Source organism: Mobula birostris, chromosome 27, assembly GCF_030028105.1.
Source record: "Mobula birostris isolate sMobBir1 chromosome 27, sMobBir1.hap1, whole genome shotgun sequence".
Classification (NCBI taxonomy): domain Eukaryota; kingdom Metazoa; phylum Chordata; class Chondrichthyes; order Myliobatiformes; family Myliobatidae; genus Mobula; species Mobula birostris.
This window is the reverse complement of record NC_092396.1, coordinates 27,549,219-27,569,421: the sequence shown is the minus strand read 5'-3', so window position 1 is coordinate 27,569,421 and position 20,203 is coordinate 27,549,219. Positions and strand designations below refer to the sequence as shown.

The window sequence follows — 20,203 nt, the reverse complement described above, 5'->3', positions numbered from 1 at the left end:
TGGAGCAACTGAAGACTTCTGTAGAATAACTTGAGACCACTTGATAGTATATAAATCTCTTTATGTTCTTGCAAATCAAAATGACTTCATGAAAGGGTAAATTGTGCTTGACACATTTTTTCAGATGTAACAAACAGAAGTCAGAGCAGAAACTGTCGATATTTTTGGATTTTCAGAAGGCTCTTGACCAGTTGCTACATTAAAGGCTTGTGCAACTGTGTTATTAGCTTTGACTGAAGTGTGTCGGACTGAAGAATGATCATTGTGTGGAAGATATTTTTTGGCAGCTTCAAAGAATGTAACGAGCAGTAACTCAAAGATTAATTCTTAGCCCTAAATTAGTTATGATTTATAAAGACCAGGAGGAGGGGTTAAGTGCAAGGTAATTAAGTTTGTGGATGACATGAAAATTGATGGAGATCTTGCTGTAATCTGAATATTAGGACTTTGCTACAAGATATAGATAGGCTATGTGAGTGGCAATGACTTGGTAAGTTCAGTTTAATGTAGTAAAATGTGAGATAAGAGGAATCCTAGGATTGACCGTTATCTAAATGGAGGAAGATGAGTAAAGTACGGAGAGAGTACGGATCTATGTGTTCTTGCTCACAAATTTCAAAAAACATTTGCATGCTGGTGAACAAATGGCTAGGAAGACTAATGGCATATTGGCCTTCATTGAAGGAGGATTAGAGTTCAGAAATGAGGAAATACAGAGTATTGGTGAGGCTATACCTGGCGTACTGTGCACAACTTTGATCCCCTTATTTACGAAATGACATAGTGTAATTTGAAGCAGTTGAAAAGAAATCCACCAGGCTAATATATGGAGTGAAACGGTTGTCCTATCACCCGCGGCTAAAGAAATTAGATCTATTTTCTTTAGAGTACAGAAGAATGGTGGATGATCTTTTTGAAACGTATAAGATTCTTAGAGGGTATAATAAGGTGAAGGTAGAGATATTTCTACAAGTGGGAATAGGTGAACAAAGCTACAAGAATGGGAAGGATCATTTTCAATTGATGTGCCAAGGAACTACTACTACTTGATACTTAAGGAGAAAGTACATGAATCTTTGAGAACTGGGAATTAAGGACTGTGGGCAACTGGTACAGAAGAGGAGATATGACCTGAGATTGTGTACCCATGATAAAGAACTGCCAGGCAAGTCTGAGGATCGGAGTAGTCAGCTGCTCCTACTTTCATTTACATTTTTAACTTGTCAGCAGACATATTTGATGTTGGCTTACATTGCTTATTCCACTTACAAACAGATTTCCACTCACTGCTTTTGTGTCTTTTCCTGGTAATATTTAGTAGGCCAGTGGCAGGATGCCAAAGGATTGCTCCTCTGATTTTACATAATAGTGAAGATGAAGAAACAAATGACATCATTAGATGAAAGTACTGACTTAATTTGAATTAATTATGATAAAGTTGCATTCTTCTTTTGGTAAATGTGTGAACACTCAGGAAAAATAATTTGAAAAAAACTTTCCAATTGTTGACACACAAGATTTCACAGTTTAAATTACTGTCACATCTCATTTCGTGCAAAGTTTAGTATTTTACCAAAGTAAAATAACCATGTTTTATCTCATTCTTCTATTCTTTCCAAATGAGTTTCCTAGTTTGCATGGAAATGTATGGGCTGTTTTGTAATTTACTTATGTCGATGTTCTGAATTTGAAATTGGAGTACAATTAGAGATTGTACACAGTTAATTCAGTGCAACTGGGGCAAATTTTCATTGTGCCACTCTTGGTTTATTTTAACTTGCTGCCCATTGCACTACTAGTGTTTAGGGCAGCAATGAAAGGCCTCCATCTCTGTGTGGTCTTGGCAACCTAGCAAGTCATGGGTGGAGAGTCAGGAATACTATCGGACACAGATGTAGAAGGGTTCTTCATTGTTGTTTCCATAACAGTTTTACTTTACCAGTCAGAACTGAACCCATGGACCTGGAGGACTGGTGGACCACTCTTAGTTTGACCTTTGACCTGTTTGGCATGGATGACCCTACCAAGAGACAAAGCACAAGGCCCTGACTCCAGCCAGCCTAGCTCTCCAGGTCATTGAGGCACACAAGCCTCCAAACCACGACAAGGTTTTGGTCCTTAGCTAACTTGGCCAGCTCATTAAATGATTTCAGGAATATCTCATTAAAGGAAGTGTACTCTATATGCTGCTGGGGAATTTAGGAGTCAGTCAGTAGTTAAATGAATAAGTTTCGTACAAGTCCTTTTCACTTGAAAGTGGGGGAACATTCCACTTTGGACTTAGCTATTTTAAAGTAGCCCTTCCCATTTGAAACCAGTCAAGAAGCATCATGACTGAATAACGACTAGGATGGAGTGAGCACTCAGTGATGTAACATTTTTGTAGCTTTGCACATTTTTCCCAAGTGATTTACTTTTTTATAATAAAAACTGTGATGCTTGAATGCAGCTTGTATATATGCAGTGGAGGTGTGATCTTTTGAAATGTATGTGATTAATTGAGATTGTTTGTTCTAATTATGCATCAGCTTTTGTTTGTCTTTCTTAAGAGTTGCAGCTGGATCGACTCCAAGACCTTGGATTTAACCTGGATGATTGCCGTAAAGCATTGCTGCTATCCAAAGGTAGAGAGCACACATGTTATTATAACTACAGAGTATAAGCTGGTTTCCTATTTGTTACACATTATTTTTGTGTTTACTACCAATATTAGAATGGAAAATTGTTGTAAGGAATTTGAAGAGAGGAGGAAAATAAAGATTAAGTTATTGAATGTTTATGAAAAGATATTTTGAAAACAAGGATTGTAGAAATTTGTGTATTGGAGGTAAGTGACAGTTCTGCAGTGTTCCTGAACTATTTCTGAAACAAATTCTTCCTCATTGCTATCAGTCCGTGAATCCATGAACACTAACTTGTTAATGCTTTATTTTGCACTATTTCTTAATCTTTTAATTAAAAGCAATTCTGTGTATTTGCACTATACTGCTGCAAAACAATAAAGTTTACAACAAACAAGTCAGTGCCAATAAACCTGGGTCCGATTCAAAAGGCACTATTACAGGAAAATTCTGAATGAAAATGTTGCTTTTCCTGTTTAGTTATTGCCCTTTCAACAGCAACAAAAAAGATGAAGTGAAAAGCAATTCCACTTCATTTTATTCATCACTTGCTACGGTTTGAATAGAGAATATTATTGTGAGTGTGCTATTTTATCACAATTCTGTGGAAATTGCTTTCGATCCCAAAAGTGGCATAAATTTAACTTAATGTGCATTGCTGACATTAAATAATATAATATACTAAAGCATCAGGGATGGAACGAGAATGTTCGAAGTTCAAAATCAATTTATTATCAAAGTGCAAATATGTCATCATATACTACCCTCAGATTAATTTTCTTTTGGGCATTCACAGTAGATACAAAGAAACACAATAAAATCAATGGGAAAAACTGCACATGACAAAGAGGTACAAACAACCAATGTACAGAAGACAACAAACAGCAAATACAAAAAAGGAGGAAAAGCAATAATAATAAATAAACAATAAATTTAGAAAACGCGAGTTGTAGAGTCCTTAAAAGTGAATCCATTGATTGTGGAATTAAATCATTGTTGAGGTGAGTAAAATTACCCCTCTGGTTCAAGAGCCTGATGATTGCGGAGTAATAACTGTTCTTGAACTTGGTGGTGTGGAATTTCAGGCTCCAGTACCACTTCCCTGATGGCAGCAGCGAGAAGCGTGGATGCTGATTTCCTGCGACAGCGCTCCTTGTAAATGGACCTTAACCGTGATGGACAGGGACATATCCACTGCTTTTTGTAGGTTTTTTCATTCAGGGCATTGGTGTTCCATTACCAAGCTGTGATGCAAACAGTCAGTATACTCTCCACTGCACTTCTACAGAAGTTTGTTAAAGTTTTAGATGTCATTCTGAATTTGCAAGCTCCTAAGAAAATAGAGGTGCTGATGTGTCTTTGTAATGGCACTTAACTTGCTGGACCCAGGACAGATCTTCTCAAATGATAATGCAGAGGAATTTAAAGTTTCTGACCCGCTTTACCTCTGATTCCCTGATGAGGATAAAAATGTTGTTTAGAATTTTTTAAAAAACCTTTCTGAGCAAGTCTTATCATTTACCTTATCATGTAATCTACCCATCAATTTATGCCTGGAGAAAATATTCTATTAATGTACTCCCTCTTTTCAAAAGGTTAATTGATCAAGAGAAAATAGAATTAATTTTGCATGTATAAGAGCCAATTCACGACCGCAAGATATCCAAATGTACTTTACAATCAATAGAAAAATACATTTGAAGTACTTTTATAATGTTGGATCAGAATGTGTATTCATCCTCATTTACATTATCATCTTGCAGCTTCCTCAGCATTCTGACATCCAAACAGCATTCAGGCTTGCAGTTCCACATATTATTGATATTGGTGTTCTTATCAGTGTGGAGCTCTGCTAAGCAAACACCAAGAATTCCCGCCAAGAGACAAAGTTACCTTAACTGTTCTCCAATACCCAGTAATTATCCAGGTCACCTTTGGACAAAACATTAACTGTGCTTTCCTTACCTGGCCTAGAACCCTATTTATTATAGACTGCCAATTGGAAGATAAAAAATGGTATTAGAAGTTCTCCTTATGCCAATAGACAATTCAATGGAAAATTGCTTAGCATTTATAACATTGCTTCAACATTGATGCCACAGAATGATAGAAACTGCCCTTCAACCCACCACATCTATGCTGACTGTGCTGTCATACGAAGAGTGTTTGATGGCTCTGGGTCTCTGTTCACTGGAATTCAGAAGAACAAGGGGTGACCTCATTGAAACCTATCAAATGGTGAAAAGCCTTAATAGAGTGGATGTGGCGTGGATGTTTCCTCTGGTAGAAGAGTCTAAGACCACATTACACAGCCTCAAAATCGAGCGGTGTCCTTTTTAGAATGGAGATAAGAGGAATTTCTCTAGCCAGAGTGGTGGATCAGGAATTCTTTGCCAAAGGCAGCTGTGGAAGCCAAATCTTCATGTATATTTAAGACAGAGGTTGATAGATACTTGATTGGTCACCACATGAAGGGATATGAGGAGAATTGGGACTGAGAGGAAAAATGTATCAGCCATGAAGAAATGGCAGAGCAGAATCAATGGGCCAAAGGCCCAATTCTGCTCCTATATCTTATGGTCTTATAAATTTCCCTTCTATACCAATTCCATTTACCAACACTTGGTCTGCAGCCTGTCATGCTCATCCGGGTGCTCCTTAAATGTTGTGATAGTACCTGTCCCTTCACTTTCTGGGGCAATGTATCTAAATGTCAAACTCCTAAGTGGGGGAGAAAATCTTTCGCAGATCCTCTCTAAACCTCTAATTCCTCACCTCTACCCGCTGATCTCAAACACCTCTGTTATTGAGAAATTAAAACACTCCTGGTATCTAAGCTATCCATGTCCCCTATAATTTTGTTTACCATTGTCAGGTCTTCTCTCCTCCCTGCCCCCCCCACCCCCCATGAGCTGCCTCTGCCTCAAGGAAAACACATCCAGTCTGTCTGGTCTCTTTATTTGTCTATTATTTGAAACACTCTTATTTAGTTTGAATATTTTGGCAAGTGTGTAAACTTGCGATGGGATTACTGCATCATTCAGTCTGTTGAAAATTTGGATGACGTTTCATCCAATTACCTATCAAAATGATGCTAATGTCTCACTCCAGTACTTCAGACCAGAGGTTCCATGTTCATCAATTGATTCGTGCTACATTGATTTTCAATCAATGAGGCAGTAGAACGTGATCAGTCAGTATTAATGTTTATTTCTAGCTCATTATCCAGTGCTTATGCTGCTAATTTAAAATAATAACATGCATTTACAGTAGTGTGTAACAAATGGTGAAATGCTCTCAGAGTAGAGCGACCAAATATCTTTTGTACTTAATCATTTTAATCCTGTTTTCTTTCTAATCATGTAGGTCAACTGAATCAAGCAGCTATGTGGTTGTTTAAGAATGCTGAGCCGGTGTCAGCAAGTGCAGCGACAGTAGGCAGCAATGGCCGTGGAGCAGGTGCAGCATCACTGATTTCTGGGATCGAGATGAAAGCTGAGAACATCTGTATCTGCTTGATTGATGACTGCCTGGATTGTGATGTACCTCTTGCTGAACTTACCTTTTCAAGTAGGTTATCTGTTGAAAATGACTTTGCTTCCTTAGGGGCCAAGTTGGAAAGTTCACTGTCTGATCATGTACTACCCATGAGGTGAAAACATCTCCGCTCTTCTTTCATTATGGAATCCATTCTATTCTCCCACTTTGTCTATCTCCTTCATGATTTCTGTGGAGAAGCTTTCCACACTAGTCTCTTTGAAATAATCTTTTTCTTGAACCCTGGCTTCCCCTCCACCATAATTGAGGTCCCTCGGTTGATTGCACGTGATCTCACTCCCTCTCCTCCCAGAAAGAGAAGAATGTAAATCTTCTTGTCCTTGCCTTCCACCCCATCAGCCTCTATATTCACTGAATCACCCTCCACAGTTTTATCACCATTAAGGCGATTCCACTACTAGAAACATGTATCTCTCCTTTTTTCCTTTCAGCATTCCAAAGGCACTCTACCTTCCACAACTTCCCTGACTTGCTTTTCCACCTCCACTAATTGCTTGCCTTTTAGTGGCATTTCCCTTTGCAGCCAGGGGAGGTGCACCATCTGTCCTTTTACCTATCCCTTCACACAATCCAGGTGAAGCACTTGCGCTGCCAATTTAGTGTGCTGCATTTGGTACTCCTTTACATTAGAGAATTCCAGTCAAGATGGTGCCTGCATACAGCGCTCCTTCAGTCAACATCTTCTGGACAGATCATGAAACCACATATTTCAGTTCTTCAATGTTTTTTATGTTTGTTTTTCATCTTGAATGTGATTCTGAAACTGTTGGAGCCTGTGAATTGCATTTTGAAGATTGTTTCTATGTTTCAGCACGCTACAATATCCGAGGGGATTCTGGGAGGCAGAGGCAGTGTGTGGGAACCTTGTGGCAAGAAGGCTGCAAGCCGATGTTCAATTCCATTTTGCCGATTAAAGTGATGAGGGAGATTAAAACACTGATTGCTTGCCTTTTTATCATTGGGGGGAGGGGGGTTGCTTTGCTGCCAGAGAGGGGAGACTGCTTTTTTATCGCTGGTGAGATCACTCTGCAATGGAGAGGGGAGACTGCCTTTTTATCGCTGGTGAGATCACTCTGCAATGGAGAGGGGAGACTGCCTTTTTATCACTAGTGAGATGGCTGTGCTACGGAGGGGGAGAATGTTGCCCAGGTTTTCTACGTTTTGGATGTGGACTTCGCTGATGAATTTTTTTTCAGTCTGATGGGTTTTTTTGTATTCGGTGTTTTTCACCCAATCTTTCTCAGTTTTTTTGTGTGCCAGGAGGAGAGACTTGGGAGTTGATGATTGTGCTACTGAACTTTTTTTTCTTGGTTTTGTGGCTGTCTGGAGATGATGAATTTCAGAGTTGTATACTTTGATAATAAATGAACCCTTGAACTTTTGAAAAAACAAATAGAAATAGGGTGACTGCTTTGTAGAGCTGCTCTGATCAGTTTGCAAAAATGACCGAGCTTCCAATCACCTGTCACTTTTAATTCTCCATCCCTCTTCTTTTCCATTTTTTCTTTGGTCCTCCTCACATTCCAGTATTGTTCTCTGCTCAAAATATTTGAGGAATAACGTCTCAATTTTCAACTGGTCTTGATGCATCTAGCTGGATTCCACACTGAATTCAGAAATTTCAGTTTACCAATATTTTTCTCTCTCTCTCCACTAGTTACTCAGTGTTTCCGTTTCAATTGGTTGTTTCTTTTTTCATCTATGTCTTAGTGATAGAATTTTGACGGATCGTTACCTTGACAACTTTGCTCTGCACTTGTTCACAGACATTCCCTTGTTCTTTCCATCCTTTCCCATTTCCGCAATTCAAAGCACATTTGTTTTCTTATTTTTTCTGTTTAGGTTTGAACTGAAATTTTGACTGTTTCTCTGCCTTCCTGGCCTGCTAAGTTCTTTCAGCCTTCTCGTTCGTAGAAAATACTGAGTTTTGGTTTGCTATTTACACTCATTTAGCTGATCTCAATTAATGTCCTCAGGATATATAACTGGGCGTAGCATCTCTTGGAAGAGATAAACAAACAGTGTAAGTTGTGCTGCTGAAGTGATCCTTTGCTGAAAAGTCTGTATTTGTAGATGTCAAGCAGAGTCATATCCACTTCATTCCTGATGTCAGCATGTTACAAAAGCATGTTGATATTTAATTTTTTGCCCATGAAGAACAACTGCTAATTGTGCTTGAAACTACAACAGTAAAATTTTGAGCAGTTTGGAATACTTGTTGTGGACAGATATTAGTCCCAGTTGCTGGGACTAGGTGGCTTTGGAACATAATTCTGGAGTGACTCCATGGACCGTTGCCAGTGAGGTTATACTTATTAGGCACAGTCTTGATGCTCACTAGATCAGGAACCTTTCATGCTTAGGGATTTAACATTGTTTTTCTTCTTTATTTAGGACTATCCTTCCTCCAGAGAATAGGATCAAACCCAGAGGGGTCTGCTAATTTTACTCTTTCCGGAGATTATTACAACCGTGAGTTGTCAGGTAAGATGTTTAAGATTCATCTATTATCAAATAATGAATAAATTATACAACCTTGAGATTAGTTTGCTCGCCGGTATTTGCAATAGAAATATTTGTGTACATAAGATAGCCATTTAGTGAACGTATGTTAGATAAGATTCCACATACGGCCGGTTGTGCATAGCCTGCCAATCTGGTATGGTCCCAATATAAATAAAAGTTTGGCTGGCAAGTATCACACCGGCAGTTTGCAGTGAGAGGATAGATGAGGCTAAGAGCCCAGAACCCAAAGAATAACAATTCTGTCGACTTTATTAAAAGTATTTAGTAAAGGTGAGGCAATTGACTAAAGAACTAACTGCAAGCTGAGGGCAACATGAATGAGTTTTATTAATGCTGCATATTCAGGTATTTCTTTTATCTCCATATGGAAGACACTTCAGTTGTAATCCACAAAACTGTAAATGGAAAAAAAGAGTTCAGAAGTGAAGCTTAGATCATGTAAACACACTTCCCATTACCATGGTTCACATAAAAAAACTTTTTGTCGTATGTTACACCAGAGGACGTATTACATTCAAATATTTAAATAACAATATAAGCACCTAAAATATTCATTTATAATAACCACTAGATGGGGCTAATATCTAACAGAATTGAAGAAAGGTTTTGTGCCACATCACCACCAGTGCTTAATGCTGTACACATGATGTTTGACAAAATTGCAAATTCTGAATAACTGAATAAATTCTGAACTTTGGATAATATTTCACAGGAATTCAAGTGTCCTTGAAAATGTTATATTCAAGCCATTAAATTGCTAGTTCTGTTTCAGCTGCAGACTGACCTGCTGTATATTTTTGGCTATCTTGTTTTAACTTGCTAAGGTTTTGTTCATTAAGAGCATAGAACATATAACAGAACAGCACAAGAACAGGCCATTCATCCCACAATGTTGTGCTGAACCAGATAAAGAACAAATCAAAAACACCCAAACACTAATCCCTCCTACCTACACCATGTTCATCCCTCTCCATCTTCCTTACATCTATGTGGCTATCCAAACATCTCTTAAAAGCCTCCAATGTATTTGTGTCTGCCACCATACCAGGCAGCACATTCCTGATATCTATGACTCTGTCAGTAAAAAAAAAAACACTTACTCCTTATAGCCCCTTTGAACCTACCCCCTCTCACTTTTAATGCATGCCCCCTGGTATTAGAGATTTCAACCCTGGGAAACCGATACACTCTGTTCACTCTTGTAAACCTTTATCAGATCTCCCCTCAACCTCCAGTGCACAAGAGAAAATAACCCAAGTTTACCTAGCCTCCTCTGATAGCACATGCTCTCTAAACCAGGCAATTTCTTGGTAAACCTCTTCTGCATCCTCTCCAAAGACTCAACATCCTTCCTATACTGGGGGACTATAGGTTAAGAGGTTGGATTTTCAATGTTGCTTTAATGCACTGTTGGTTAGCTGTGGGAATTTCCAGAGTAATGTTAAAACACTAAAGCGTTAAGCAGTTACTTTGTGTTTGAGTCATTATCATATGCATAGTTGTCCATGTATTTGAGTCCCATTGAACATAGCAATGGGAAGTTCTATTCCCAAAGATAGAAACTTACAAAATCAGAATGTTTTAAACATGGTTTTAAAAATGTTGTGATCTTAAAATTTATGGGAGAATGTCACTGCTATAAATATTAAAACCCCCTGTTGCTGGTTTTGTGAGGGCTTTTGTTTTATTAAAGAGAATTTCTTTGGTGCCTAGCCCCAGTCATCTGAATCATTTAAATTACAATACACTGGAACATGGGACATGATGGGTTTTATGTACACCCTTTTGATTTTCTGGCTGACGTGGCATATTAGCTAACAGACTGCTGGATAAGATTTTCCAACACCAAAGACTTTATGTCTATACACAGACAACAAGATCTTTCAGCAGTGGCCAAATCGCTGTACAAAGAACAGAGTAGCAGTGTTGCTTGATTTATTTTTTTTAAATAAAAGGTTTTCTGTATTCGATGTGTTATTTCTAGATCACATTGCTGTGGAATTTGGAATTTAGGGCATTTTGATTCCAGACTTTTTACAGAAATCCAACAAAATGTGTTATTTCTTAATTTTGAATTTTCTACTCATGATAGCTGTAAAGCTTGGGTTTTCTTTATAACTTTCTTTTGCAAATCAAATCTCTCATGTATCATGATATTTCAGTTTCTGGCCAAGTTATTGAGAAAGCCACATGCTTTTGCATCTCCATCCAAGATAGCATACTTCTTCCTACAAGATTGAATGAGATAAAATTCAGGAACGTTTGACTGGACTAAAGAGCAGAATTGAAATATGGAAGGTTAAAAGTCTTTGCTGTGATCCCAAGCATGTACCAAGTTAGCAAGCTGTGATTATTGTGCCGTTACTGCTACTTAAAAATAATTGTAACTGTTGAAAGCAAACTACCTGGACTGTTTTTCCATAGTCTAGGTTTGCAATTTTAAATTGACAATTTGTAGTAGAAATGTAGCACAATTCTGGCTAAGTTACTAGACTAATGCTTGGACGCCTAGGCAATTGATCCGGAGACATTCAATTGGAATTCTAGTATGATAGCTGACAAGTTTAAATTCAATTGATGAGAACTGATCATACAGAATAATTATAAGAAAAAAAAGTGATTCACTGCTGTCCTCGGAGAAGGAAATTATCGTCTATTGAATTCTGATTGCACTCTGAAATGGATTAACAGGCCTCGATCATAGGGTTAATTATTGGCAGGACAATAAATATTCACATCTCATCAACAAAACGGAATCATTTTCCATTTTGAGTTTTGCTAGGTCTTTCCAGAAAGAAGAGAGGATTTCACAAGGGCCGGTGTTGCAAGTTTAAGCAATAAAAGATCACTATACTCAATTTTCAGAAATTAATTATTTAGTTTTTCTAAATGTTCTCATTTTCAGTATGTAGTGTAAATTTTAATAATTGTATGGACAATGATTGACTCATGAGTTTGGTATCCTTTATTCAACTTACAAAGCTTGAATTTTAAATGTTTTTTGGGTTTTACTAATCATTAATGACTTTAGTTTATCAACATACCAGTAATGAAACGAGAAAAGGACATTATTGGTCCCTTTAACATTTGGATACATTTTTGATTATGTGGAAATAAAAAAATAGTTTTTGAATTAGAGGTCTTCAAGTATATCATGACCTGGAAGTAGTATTTATGCAGGATATGTATAATGGAGTCACTGCTACACCTTGATGAATAAAATCAGCAATGCCAATTCCCCTGTGTTGGTTTTACCCTCTTTGTAAATATTCAGGATCTCATTCATAGACTGATTTAACTGTAGTCTGTTTAACAAGCTGGGAACCTAAAAATGAGGACAGTGCAAACTTCAGCCTGTTCATAATCAAATCCTTCGTAAAACCTGGATCAACTCTCTGGCTATTTACAGTTCAGGTATTTTCCCAATTTCTGTTTTCACTAGGCTGGGAACCTTTTGCTGAGCCTTGGACAACTTTCCTGAGTTGGCAGCAACAAGCAGCGAGCCGTCTTCACCCACCTCGCCTTAAGTTGGATCTCCAGGCAAAACAACGGCTTGACATCAACATCACGTCTGTTCTGATGGGTAAGGGACCTTGGATAGCCACAGGCTAAGCAGGTCGTAGTACAGCTTTTCTATTTGCTATTAAATTGAGGATCGCCGTGGTCTGTGAAAATTATGTTGGCTGCATTTGTTAGCAATGGGAGCCACTTCTTCATAACAGTATGCAGTAAAGATATAGCAAAAGTGAGTTGTAAATTAATCAGGTACAGAAGAGAATGCTAAGAACGTCATTTCTTTCATTGAATTATTTGCGTTCCTCGTTCATTGTAGGTGGAATGATCAGAAACAAAGATTGAGGGAAAAAATAATTAGTTGATTTCAAGCTTTTATTTTAAAATTGCACAGATTGTTGGAAAAAGGTAATGTGATGATATGGAAATATAATAGAATAGACAGTTTTGAAATTCACTTAGATAATTTGTGAGATGAACAGTTGTCCTGTTACAGCAACTTAAGAATTTAGTCCTATACTCAAGTGGCTACTTTATTAGGTAGATCTGTACATCTGCTCATTAATGCACTTATCTGTTGAGCCAATCATGTGGCAGTAACTCATAAAAACATGCAGACATGGTCAAGAGGATTAATTATTGTTCAGACCAAACATCAGAATGGGAAGTCATGTGATCTGAATGACTGACCGTGACATGATTGTTGATGCCAGACAGGGTGGTTTAAGCATCTCAGAAACTAATGATCTCCTGGGATTTTCACACACAACCGTCCTTGGAGTTTACGGAGAATGGTGTGAGGAGTAAAAAAAGCTTCCAGTTAGCTGCAGTTCTGTGAGCGTAAATGCCTTGTTAATGAGAGAGGTCAGAGGAGAATGGCCAGCCTGGCTCAAACTGACAGGAAGGTGATGGTAATTCAAATAACCACATGTTACAACGGTGGTGTGCAGAAGAGCATCTCTGAACACACAACATGTCGAACCTTGAAGTGGATGGACCATAGCTCACAAACACACTCTTTGACCACAGGAAGTACCTAATAAAGCAGCCGCTGAGTGTATATTCTTTGGAATATACACAAAAATTGCTGGGATCACTCAGCAGGTCAGAAGATATCCATGGAAGTAGAAACATTTGATATTTAAGATCCAAGGACTTTCATCAGATAACTATTTTGAATTGGAAGTAGAGAAGAGATCGATAAAGTGGCTAGGCAAGATATTTGAAAAGTGCCTCAATTGGGAAAAATATTTGGATCATACAAGATCCCGAAAGGACATGATTAGATGGATGTGGAGAGATATTTCCTTTTGGGAGAATTAGAACTAGGGTTACAGTTTCTGCCCACTTAAGATAAATCGATTTTAAGATAAACCAGGATTTAATGGAATGGTAGAGCAGGCTGAGTGGCCTACTTCTGCCTCTATTCGTACATTCATAAGTGAAGGGCCTATATCTGAGACAGGAAAACATCTACTGTCATGGCATGCGGCATTAAGTGAAAGGGAACTAGTGTTTCATTTCATTTCATTATCTTTCGTCAGAACTGATAACTGATTAAATACCGTTTAATATGTAGAGAAGGGATGAGAAGAGAAAGGAACTAAAAGGCCAGGTGGAAGGCAAAAGGATGAACAGTGCAAGGCAGAGGGAATTGTAATGGGACAATAGAGGAGTGCAATTGGGAACAGCAGCCTTGCTGTATGAAATGTTCGAGGTGAATCCAGAAAGAGGTGGTTAACTTCGATGAGACGTGCAGTGCTTTATGTTTCAATTGAATAGTTAACAAGGTCAAAGTTGAAAGTAGTTAGGAAAATTAAAACAAATTAATCAGTAGCTTTAAGGCTTGCTTGCAGACCAGGTGGTACTACCTATAAAGTGATTACCGTTCCACAGCTGGAATATCATAGTGTTAAACTGACCATTTTGTGAGAGGGAAGTAAATACTGTATTATAAACTGAAAGAAATTATTGTAAATTCCTGCATAATAATGACAATAATTCCTTCAGAATGCTGAATGAGAAGGTGAGTAGAGGAGAAGATGTCTTTGATGTTAGCATCATATTGAAGGTACAATTAAATGGACATTTCAAAGCATTTTGAATGTGGAGGCTGCTGGAGTGGAAAGCAAGAACAGGGGAAGGTTTTAAAGTTGTGGGAAGGAATGCAACAGTTGATGGAAATATAATGAACGATGTTGAAGGTCCTATCAATTACACTGGAAGAGAATCTACAATTACAGAAGCACAGATATGCAAAACTGCATTGACAGAGCAGGTGCAACTGACAAATTAGGAGAAGAGAATGGAGTCTACACAGGAACTAGGATGGAAAGGAGTATAATAAGAAAACTGCAGGAAGTGGGCATTGCCACTGGAATCCATGAGATCAATGTCATAGCATAAACAGGACAACTTTCAAGTGTCCTGAATTTCCAGCCAGCTGTGTGAGGAAATACTAGCAGTTACACTTGGAACTGCCAATAACTTTTTGGAAATTCAAGGCCATTAACTTTATTTTCTGAAATGTTGCCTTGATTTTCTGCATTTATTTTCATGTCTACTTTCTCTCTCGGATTTCATGAAGATCTCCAGGTCAGCACTTAATTCCCATCCCTAACTGTCTTAGAAAAGGTGGTGGTGAGTCACCAGCAAAATCACTGCATTCCTTCTGGCACTCCCATGATATCACTGGGTTGGGAATCCCAGGATTTAGAACCATCCTCAGTGAAGGAACAGCAATGTGTTTTCAACTGAGAGCCATGTACAGCTTGTGAGGACAATGTACAATTCGTTGCTCTTTATAGATTTGAGAGGAGCTTTCAAGTAGCCTAGGCAAGTGAAAGGCACACACTGCAAAAATATTCATAGAAGGAGAAAGAAATTAATGCTTAATCTGTTTAATGAGATACTAATCTACTTGACTGCTTTGTCATAGATAATGCAAAAATGTTTTGATAGTTGTTGGAGCTATGCTCATCCAGACAAGTGGAGAATATTTTACCACTCTTCAGGCTGTGCGTTCTAGATGATAGAAAGATCTTCGTCACTGGCTGCCAGAGACCCTTGAACCTCAGTGGCTTTAAGTTGTACTATAGATGCTTGGTGACACTATTGATTATATAGTACCATGTTGTCAAGGGTAGTGCCTCTCAATTTTGAGGCTGATTTGAAGCGTAGAGTTTGGAATAAAGGGTCTCTCCATGGGTATTGAGGTTTTTTGCCTCTCAGATTTTCAGTATTCGCAGATTTTTAAAATTTTGAACTTAATTTCCTGGCTAAGAAAGACACTCATTTCTTGAATTAGTCTCTTTTGGTGGGTTCATAAAAGTGCAGCATCCCCTCAGTGTGGTTTAAAACCAGAAACTGTATAGTATTGTAGAATCAGTGGAGTTTGGCTATAATTTAATTTAGTTCAAAAGCATTGCTTTTAACACAGTTCCTTACTTTTTACTGTTCTGTTTGTTATCTTGTAGAGCAGTACAAAAGGACAAAAGCCTCCTGGATTGCTGACTATTGTAAAGAAGAAAGTGATCATTCCGAAACATCCCAGTGGAGGACTGGAATACACATCGATCCATTACTTGGACACAGTAAGTACATGAGAAAAAAAGGATGAAATTCCTTTTCAGTGTTAATGGTGGTAAAAGTCAAACTGGAATTCATCAGTTTCACTTAAGCTATCTGTTAGAAAATTACACATCTTGATAAGGTGACCAGATAGATTAATGACATGGTCTCATGGCTGAGGGCTGCATGTTCCCAGTTGAAGTTCGAAAGGTTACGTGCAAATTTATTAGGTTGTACTGTAATGAAAGCTTACTCTATTGAAAATGTTGGCCAAATTATCTTGTCTGCAGCCCTGAATCTAACCAATGCTTCTATCATCTCCGAGATCAGAGAGGTTTTTTCATACTGATTAATGGCTATGTTTTAAAATATTTTAACAATGTCGAATTCAAAATCTGTTATTACTTGTTATCGAAGAAGTAGGAGGAAAAACCCTTGCAAGAGTCCTCTAAATCATCTGGTCACTCATCTGGAGCTGGGCCTGCTGCCAGAGTCACAGTGTGGCTTTCGCAAAGGTCGTGGGACTATTGACATGATTTTTGCCATGCGCCAACTTCAGGAGAAGTGTCAGGAGCAGAATCACGAACTCTACACAACTTTTGTTGACCTCACGAAAGCCTTCGACACTGTCTGCTGACAAGGCCTGTGGAGGATCATGTCAGAGTTCGGCTGTCCCGCCAAATTCATACAGATGGTACGTCAGTTCCATGATGGCCAGAGTGCTGGACGGTGGAGAATCCTCTGAGGTGTTCCCAATCACCAATGGTGTCAAACAGGGCACCCACACTGTTCAGCATGATGTTTTCTGCCGTGCTGAATGATGTCTTCCAGGACAGTGATGCTGGAATCAGCCTCAAGTACAGAGTGGCTGGGAAGCTCTTCAACCTGAGGAGACTTCAAGCTATTACCAAAGTGAAGGAGACTGTTCTGAGAGACTTCCTCTTTACCGATGACTGCGCCTGTATGCTGGCTCGGAGCCAGAGATGCAAGTCAATATGGACAAATTCTCCACGGCTTGTGACAACTTTGGACTCACCATCAACATCAAAAAGACCAAAGTCATGCATCAGCCTGCCCCTCATGCCCCGTACACAGAACCGAAAATCACAATCAAAGGACAGAAACTACAGGCAGTTGACCAGTTTACTTACCTTGGCAGCACCCTCTCCCGAGCAGTGACTATTGATAAAAAAGTTAACTGCAGAATAGCAAAGGCAAGTTCTGCTTTCGGTACACTGCGCTCAACTGTATAGGAACACCGAAGAATCAGTCCAGCAACGAAACTGAAGGTCTACAGAGCCATGGTACTCACTACCCTCCTGTATGCCTGTGGAACGTGGGCTGTGTATCGAAGGTGTGCAAGACAGCTGAACCATTTCCACATGACTTGTCTTCACAGAATGTTAGGCATCAGATGGCAAGACAGAGTACCAGACACTGAAGCTCTCTCTAGAGCAAGTCTACCATCAGTCCACACGCTGCTGATGAGAGCACAGACCCGGTGGACAGGTCTTGTCATCCACATGCCGGACGAGCGCATACCCAAGCAGCTCCTTTTTGGGGAACTCTCTGCTGGAAGACGCTTGCGTGGAGGGCAGAAGAAACATTACAAAGACACACTAAAGTGTGTGTGTGTGTGTGTGCGCGCGCGCGCGTACGCATATATATATATATATATATGTATGAGTATGTGTGTGTGTATATGTATATGTATTAAATAGTTAAATTAAGATGAGTAGTGCAAAAATGGAAATTATTTTAAAATGGTGAGGTAGTTTTCGTGGGTTCAGTTGTCCATTTAGAAATTGGATGACAGAGGGGAAGAAGCCATTCTGGAATTGCTGATTCTGGCTTCTGTACCTCCTTCCTGATGGAAACGATGAGAAGAGGGCAGAGAGCCTGGGTCTGGATCTTATATTCTCAGTCTGTACAGTAGTTACCCAGAAGAGCATTCAGGTCACTTTAAGCTTAATCTACCCAAACTGAGAGCTGTGTGGAGATCAGCCCCTGTATTTATCATCACCAGTTTGTCAATCTAATGGTCTCTATGCATAAAATATTTACTTTTTTTAAAAAAGGTTTTAAGGATAATTACTGAAGTAATTCAAGACTTCCCATAATATTGCATTAATACAAAAATGATTCTGAACGTTTCAAAATACAATCTTCATGCAATAATGAAACAAATTTTAAAAACAAAATTATTCATTCTATAGTATAGAGGAGATGGAGTTTTAACATGGTTTGTAAAACGGCAATGAGTTTTGGTGAATTTTTATTATTTTGAATTTATAGGGTTAGTGCCTTAATTAGTGATGAGTTTAGGTTGGTGAAGTCAGATCACCGAACTGTTGAAACTGGTGTTTAATTATGAATGTCATTAACCGCTTTAATTTCTAACCCCAAATTCTGCAAATCAGTCTGAAATGCTAGAAATGCTGAGCAAACACATGCAAAAATGCTGGAAGATCAGGCAGCATATATGGAGGGGAATAAGCAATCAATGTTTCAAGTCCTGATGAAGGGCCTCAGACTGAAAGGTCAACTGCTTATATTCCCCTTATAAATTCTGCTTGACCTGCGGATTTCCTCCAGCACTTCTAAATGGACATTGAACCCATGAACACTATCTCACTACTACTTTATTTGTTATTTTCCACTACTTATTTTCATTTAACTATTTCATAGGTTTTTGTATATATACACATGTAATGTAACTTTTTTTTGTTTTCTCTATATTTATCATGTATTTCAGTGTACTGCTGCCGTAAAGTTAATAAATTTCACAACGTATGCTGGCAATATTAAATCGGATTCATTTTGTGCATACACTAGCTGCCGTTTTAATATTCACCTGCTATTTAACATTCTTGTCTGACCAAAATGTATGGTAATATCAAAACAGCAGGATACTACCAACTGCCAATTGTACATCGGTAACCAAGGGATTGAACAAGAGACCAGCATTAATTACCTTAGTAGCTTTATATCACAAGATGCTAGAAGTAAAGTAGAAATAAAAAGAAGAATCGCCATTGCCAAAACCAACTTCCAAAAAATGAAACCCATTTTTACCAACAGACACACTTCTATGACAGCAAGGCGTAGGCTACTAAAATGTTAAATCTGGTCAATCAAATAAAGGAGGGGAGGGGAAGATGGCAGCGCGCGCGGCCGCTCCGGAATGATATCTGCATTTGTTAAGTAGGTACCGTGCACAATCCTGATTTGATGGAGACAGACGTGAGAAGCACGGAGGAACATCTGAAGAAACTTCTAAAATGCCCGCTTCGCTGCCGCTGCTACTGTGTGATCGAGAATCTCCGGAGGGGAAGGCCCCAAATCCTCGGCTGTGCCTATTGCTTGGTGGCTGGGGCTGGGGTCAAAGTGCTCTGCAGAAATGGTGCTCGGTGTCGGAGGGCTGGTCGGAGGCTTGAAGTTTTCAGACGGACTCAAGAGTCGGCTGTGGTCAGGTGCTTCCAGGGTGCTGCATCGGCAAGTTTGCGGCACTGGAGGTTCATGGCAGGGAGAGTTTTTCTTCCTTCTACCATCTGCGTGAGATGATGGGACTTTTGAGAGACTTTGAGACTTTTTTTTACCGTGCCCATTGTCTGTTCTTTATCAAATTACGGTATTGCTTTGCACTGTTGTAACTGTATGTTATAATTAGATTAGATTATGAGAACACTCAGTCCTCTTTTATTGTCATTTAGAAATGCATACATGCATTAAGAAATGATACAATGTTTCTCCGATGTGATATGACAGAAAACAAGACAGACCAAAGACTAACACTGACAAAACCACATAATTATACCATATAGTTACAGCAGTGCAAGCAATACCATAATTTGATGAAGAACAGTCCATAGGCACAGTAAAAAAAAAAGTCTCAAAGTCCCCGATAGCGGCAGCAAAAGGGAGAAACACCCTGCCATAAACCTCCAGGCACCGTCAACTTGCCGATACCTTGGAAGCAGCCGACCACAGCCGACCCTGAGTCCATCCGTCCGAAAACTCCGAGCTTCCGAGCAGCCTCTCCGATACAGCCTCCCGAGCGCCATCCTCTGCCAAGCGCCCTTGACCTCTCCCCGGCCAATGAAACACGCAAAGCCGAGGATTTCGAGGCCTTCAGCTCCAGAGATTCCGGTTACCACACAGTAGCAGCGTTAGCAAAGCAGACATTTCAGAAGTTTTCCAGATGTTCCGCTGGGCACTCACGTCTGTCTCCCATCAAATCAGAATTGTGCACGGTCCCCTACTTGACAGATTACAGATATTCATCACCAGAGAGGCCACGCGTGTTGTCGTTGCGCCGCCACCTTCTCCCGAACGTGTGAATTATGTGGTTTTTGTCAGTTTTTCAGTCTTGGTCTGTCTTGTGTTTCTGTGATATCATACTGGAGGAACATTGT

General features: G+C 39.2%; 1 protein-coding gene across 2 annotated transcripts in view; it reads left to right on the top strand.

Annotated features, from left to right (window-relative positions):
- Positions 1 to 20,203, top strand: part of vps13d (vacuolar protein sorting 13 homolog D) — a 316,116-nt gene that overhangs the window by 144,501 nt on the left and 151,412 nt on the right. For both annotated transcript variants that reach the window (XM_072245256.1, XM_072245254.1), the window contains exons 34-38: positions 2,550 to 2,624; positions 5,988 to 6,191; positions 8,574 to 8,663; positions 12,148 to 12,288; positions 15,695 to 15,811. In XM_072245256.1, the coding sequence (XP_072101357.1) occupies positions 2,550 to 2,624; positions 5,988 to 6,191; positions 8,574 to 8,663; positions 12,148 to 12,288; positions 15,695 to 15,811 (627 nt within the window). The remainder of the gene's footprint in view (positions 1 to 2,549; positions 2,625 to 5,987; positions 6,192 to 8,573; positions 8,664 to 12,147; positions 12,289 to 15,694; positions 15,812 to 20,203) is intronic.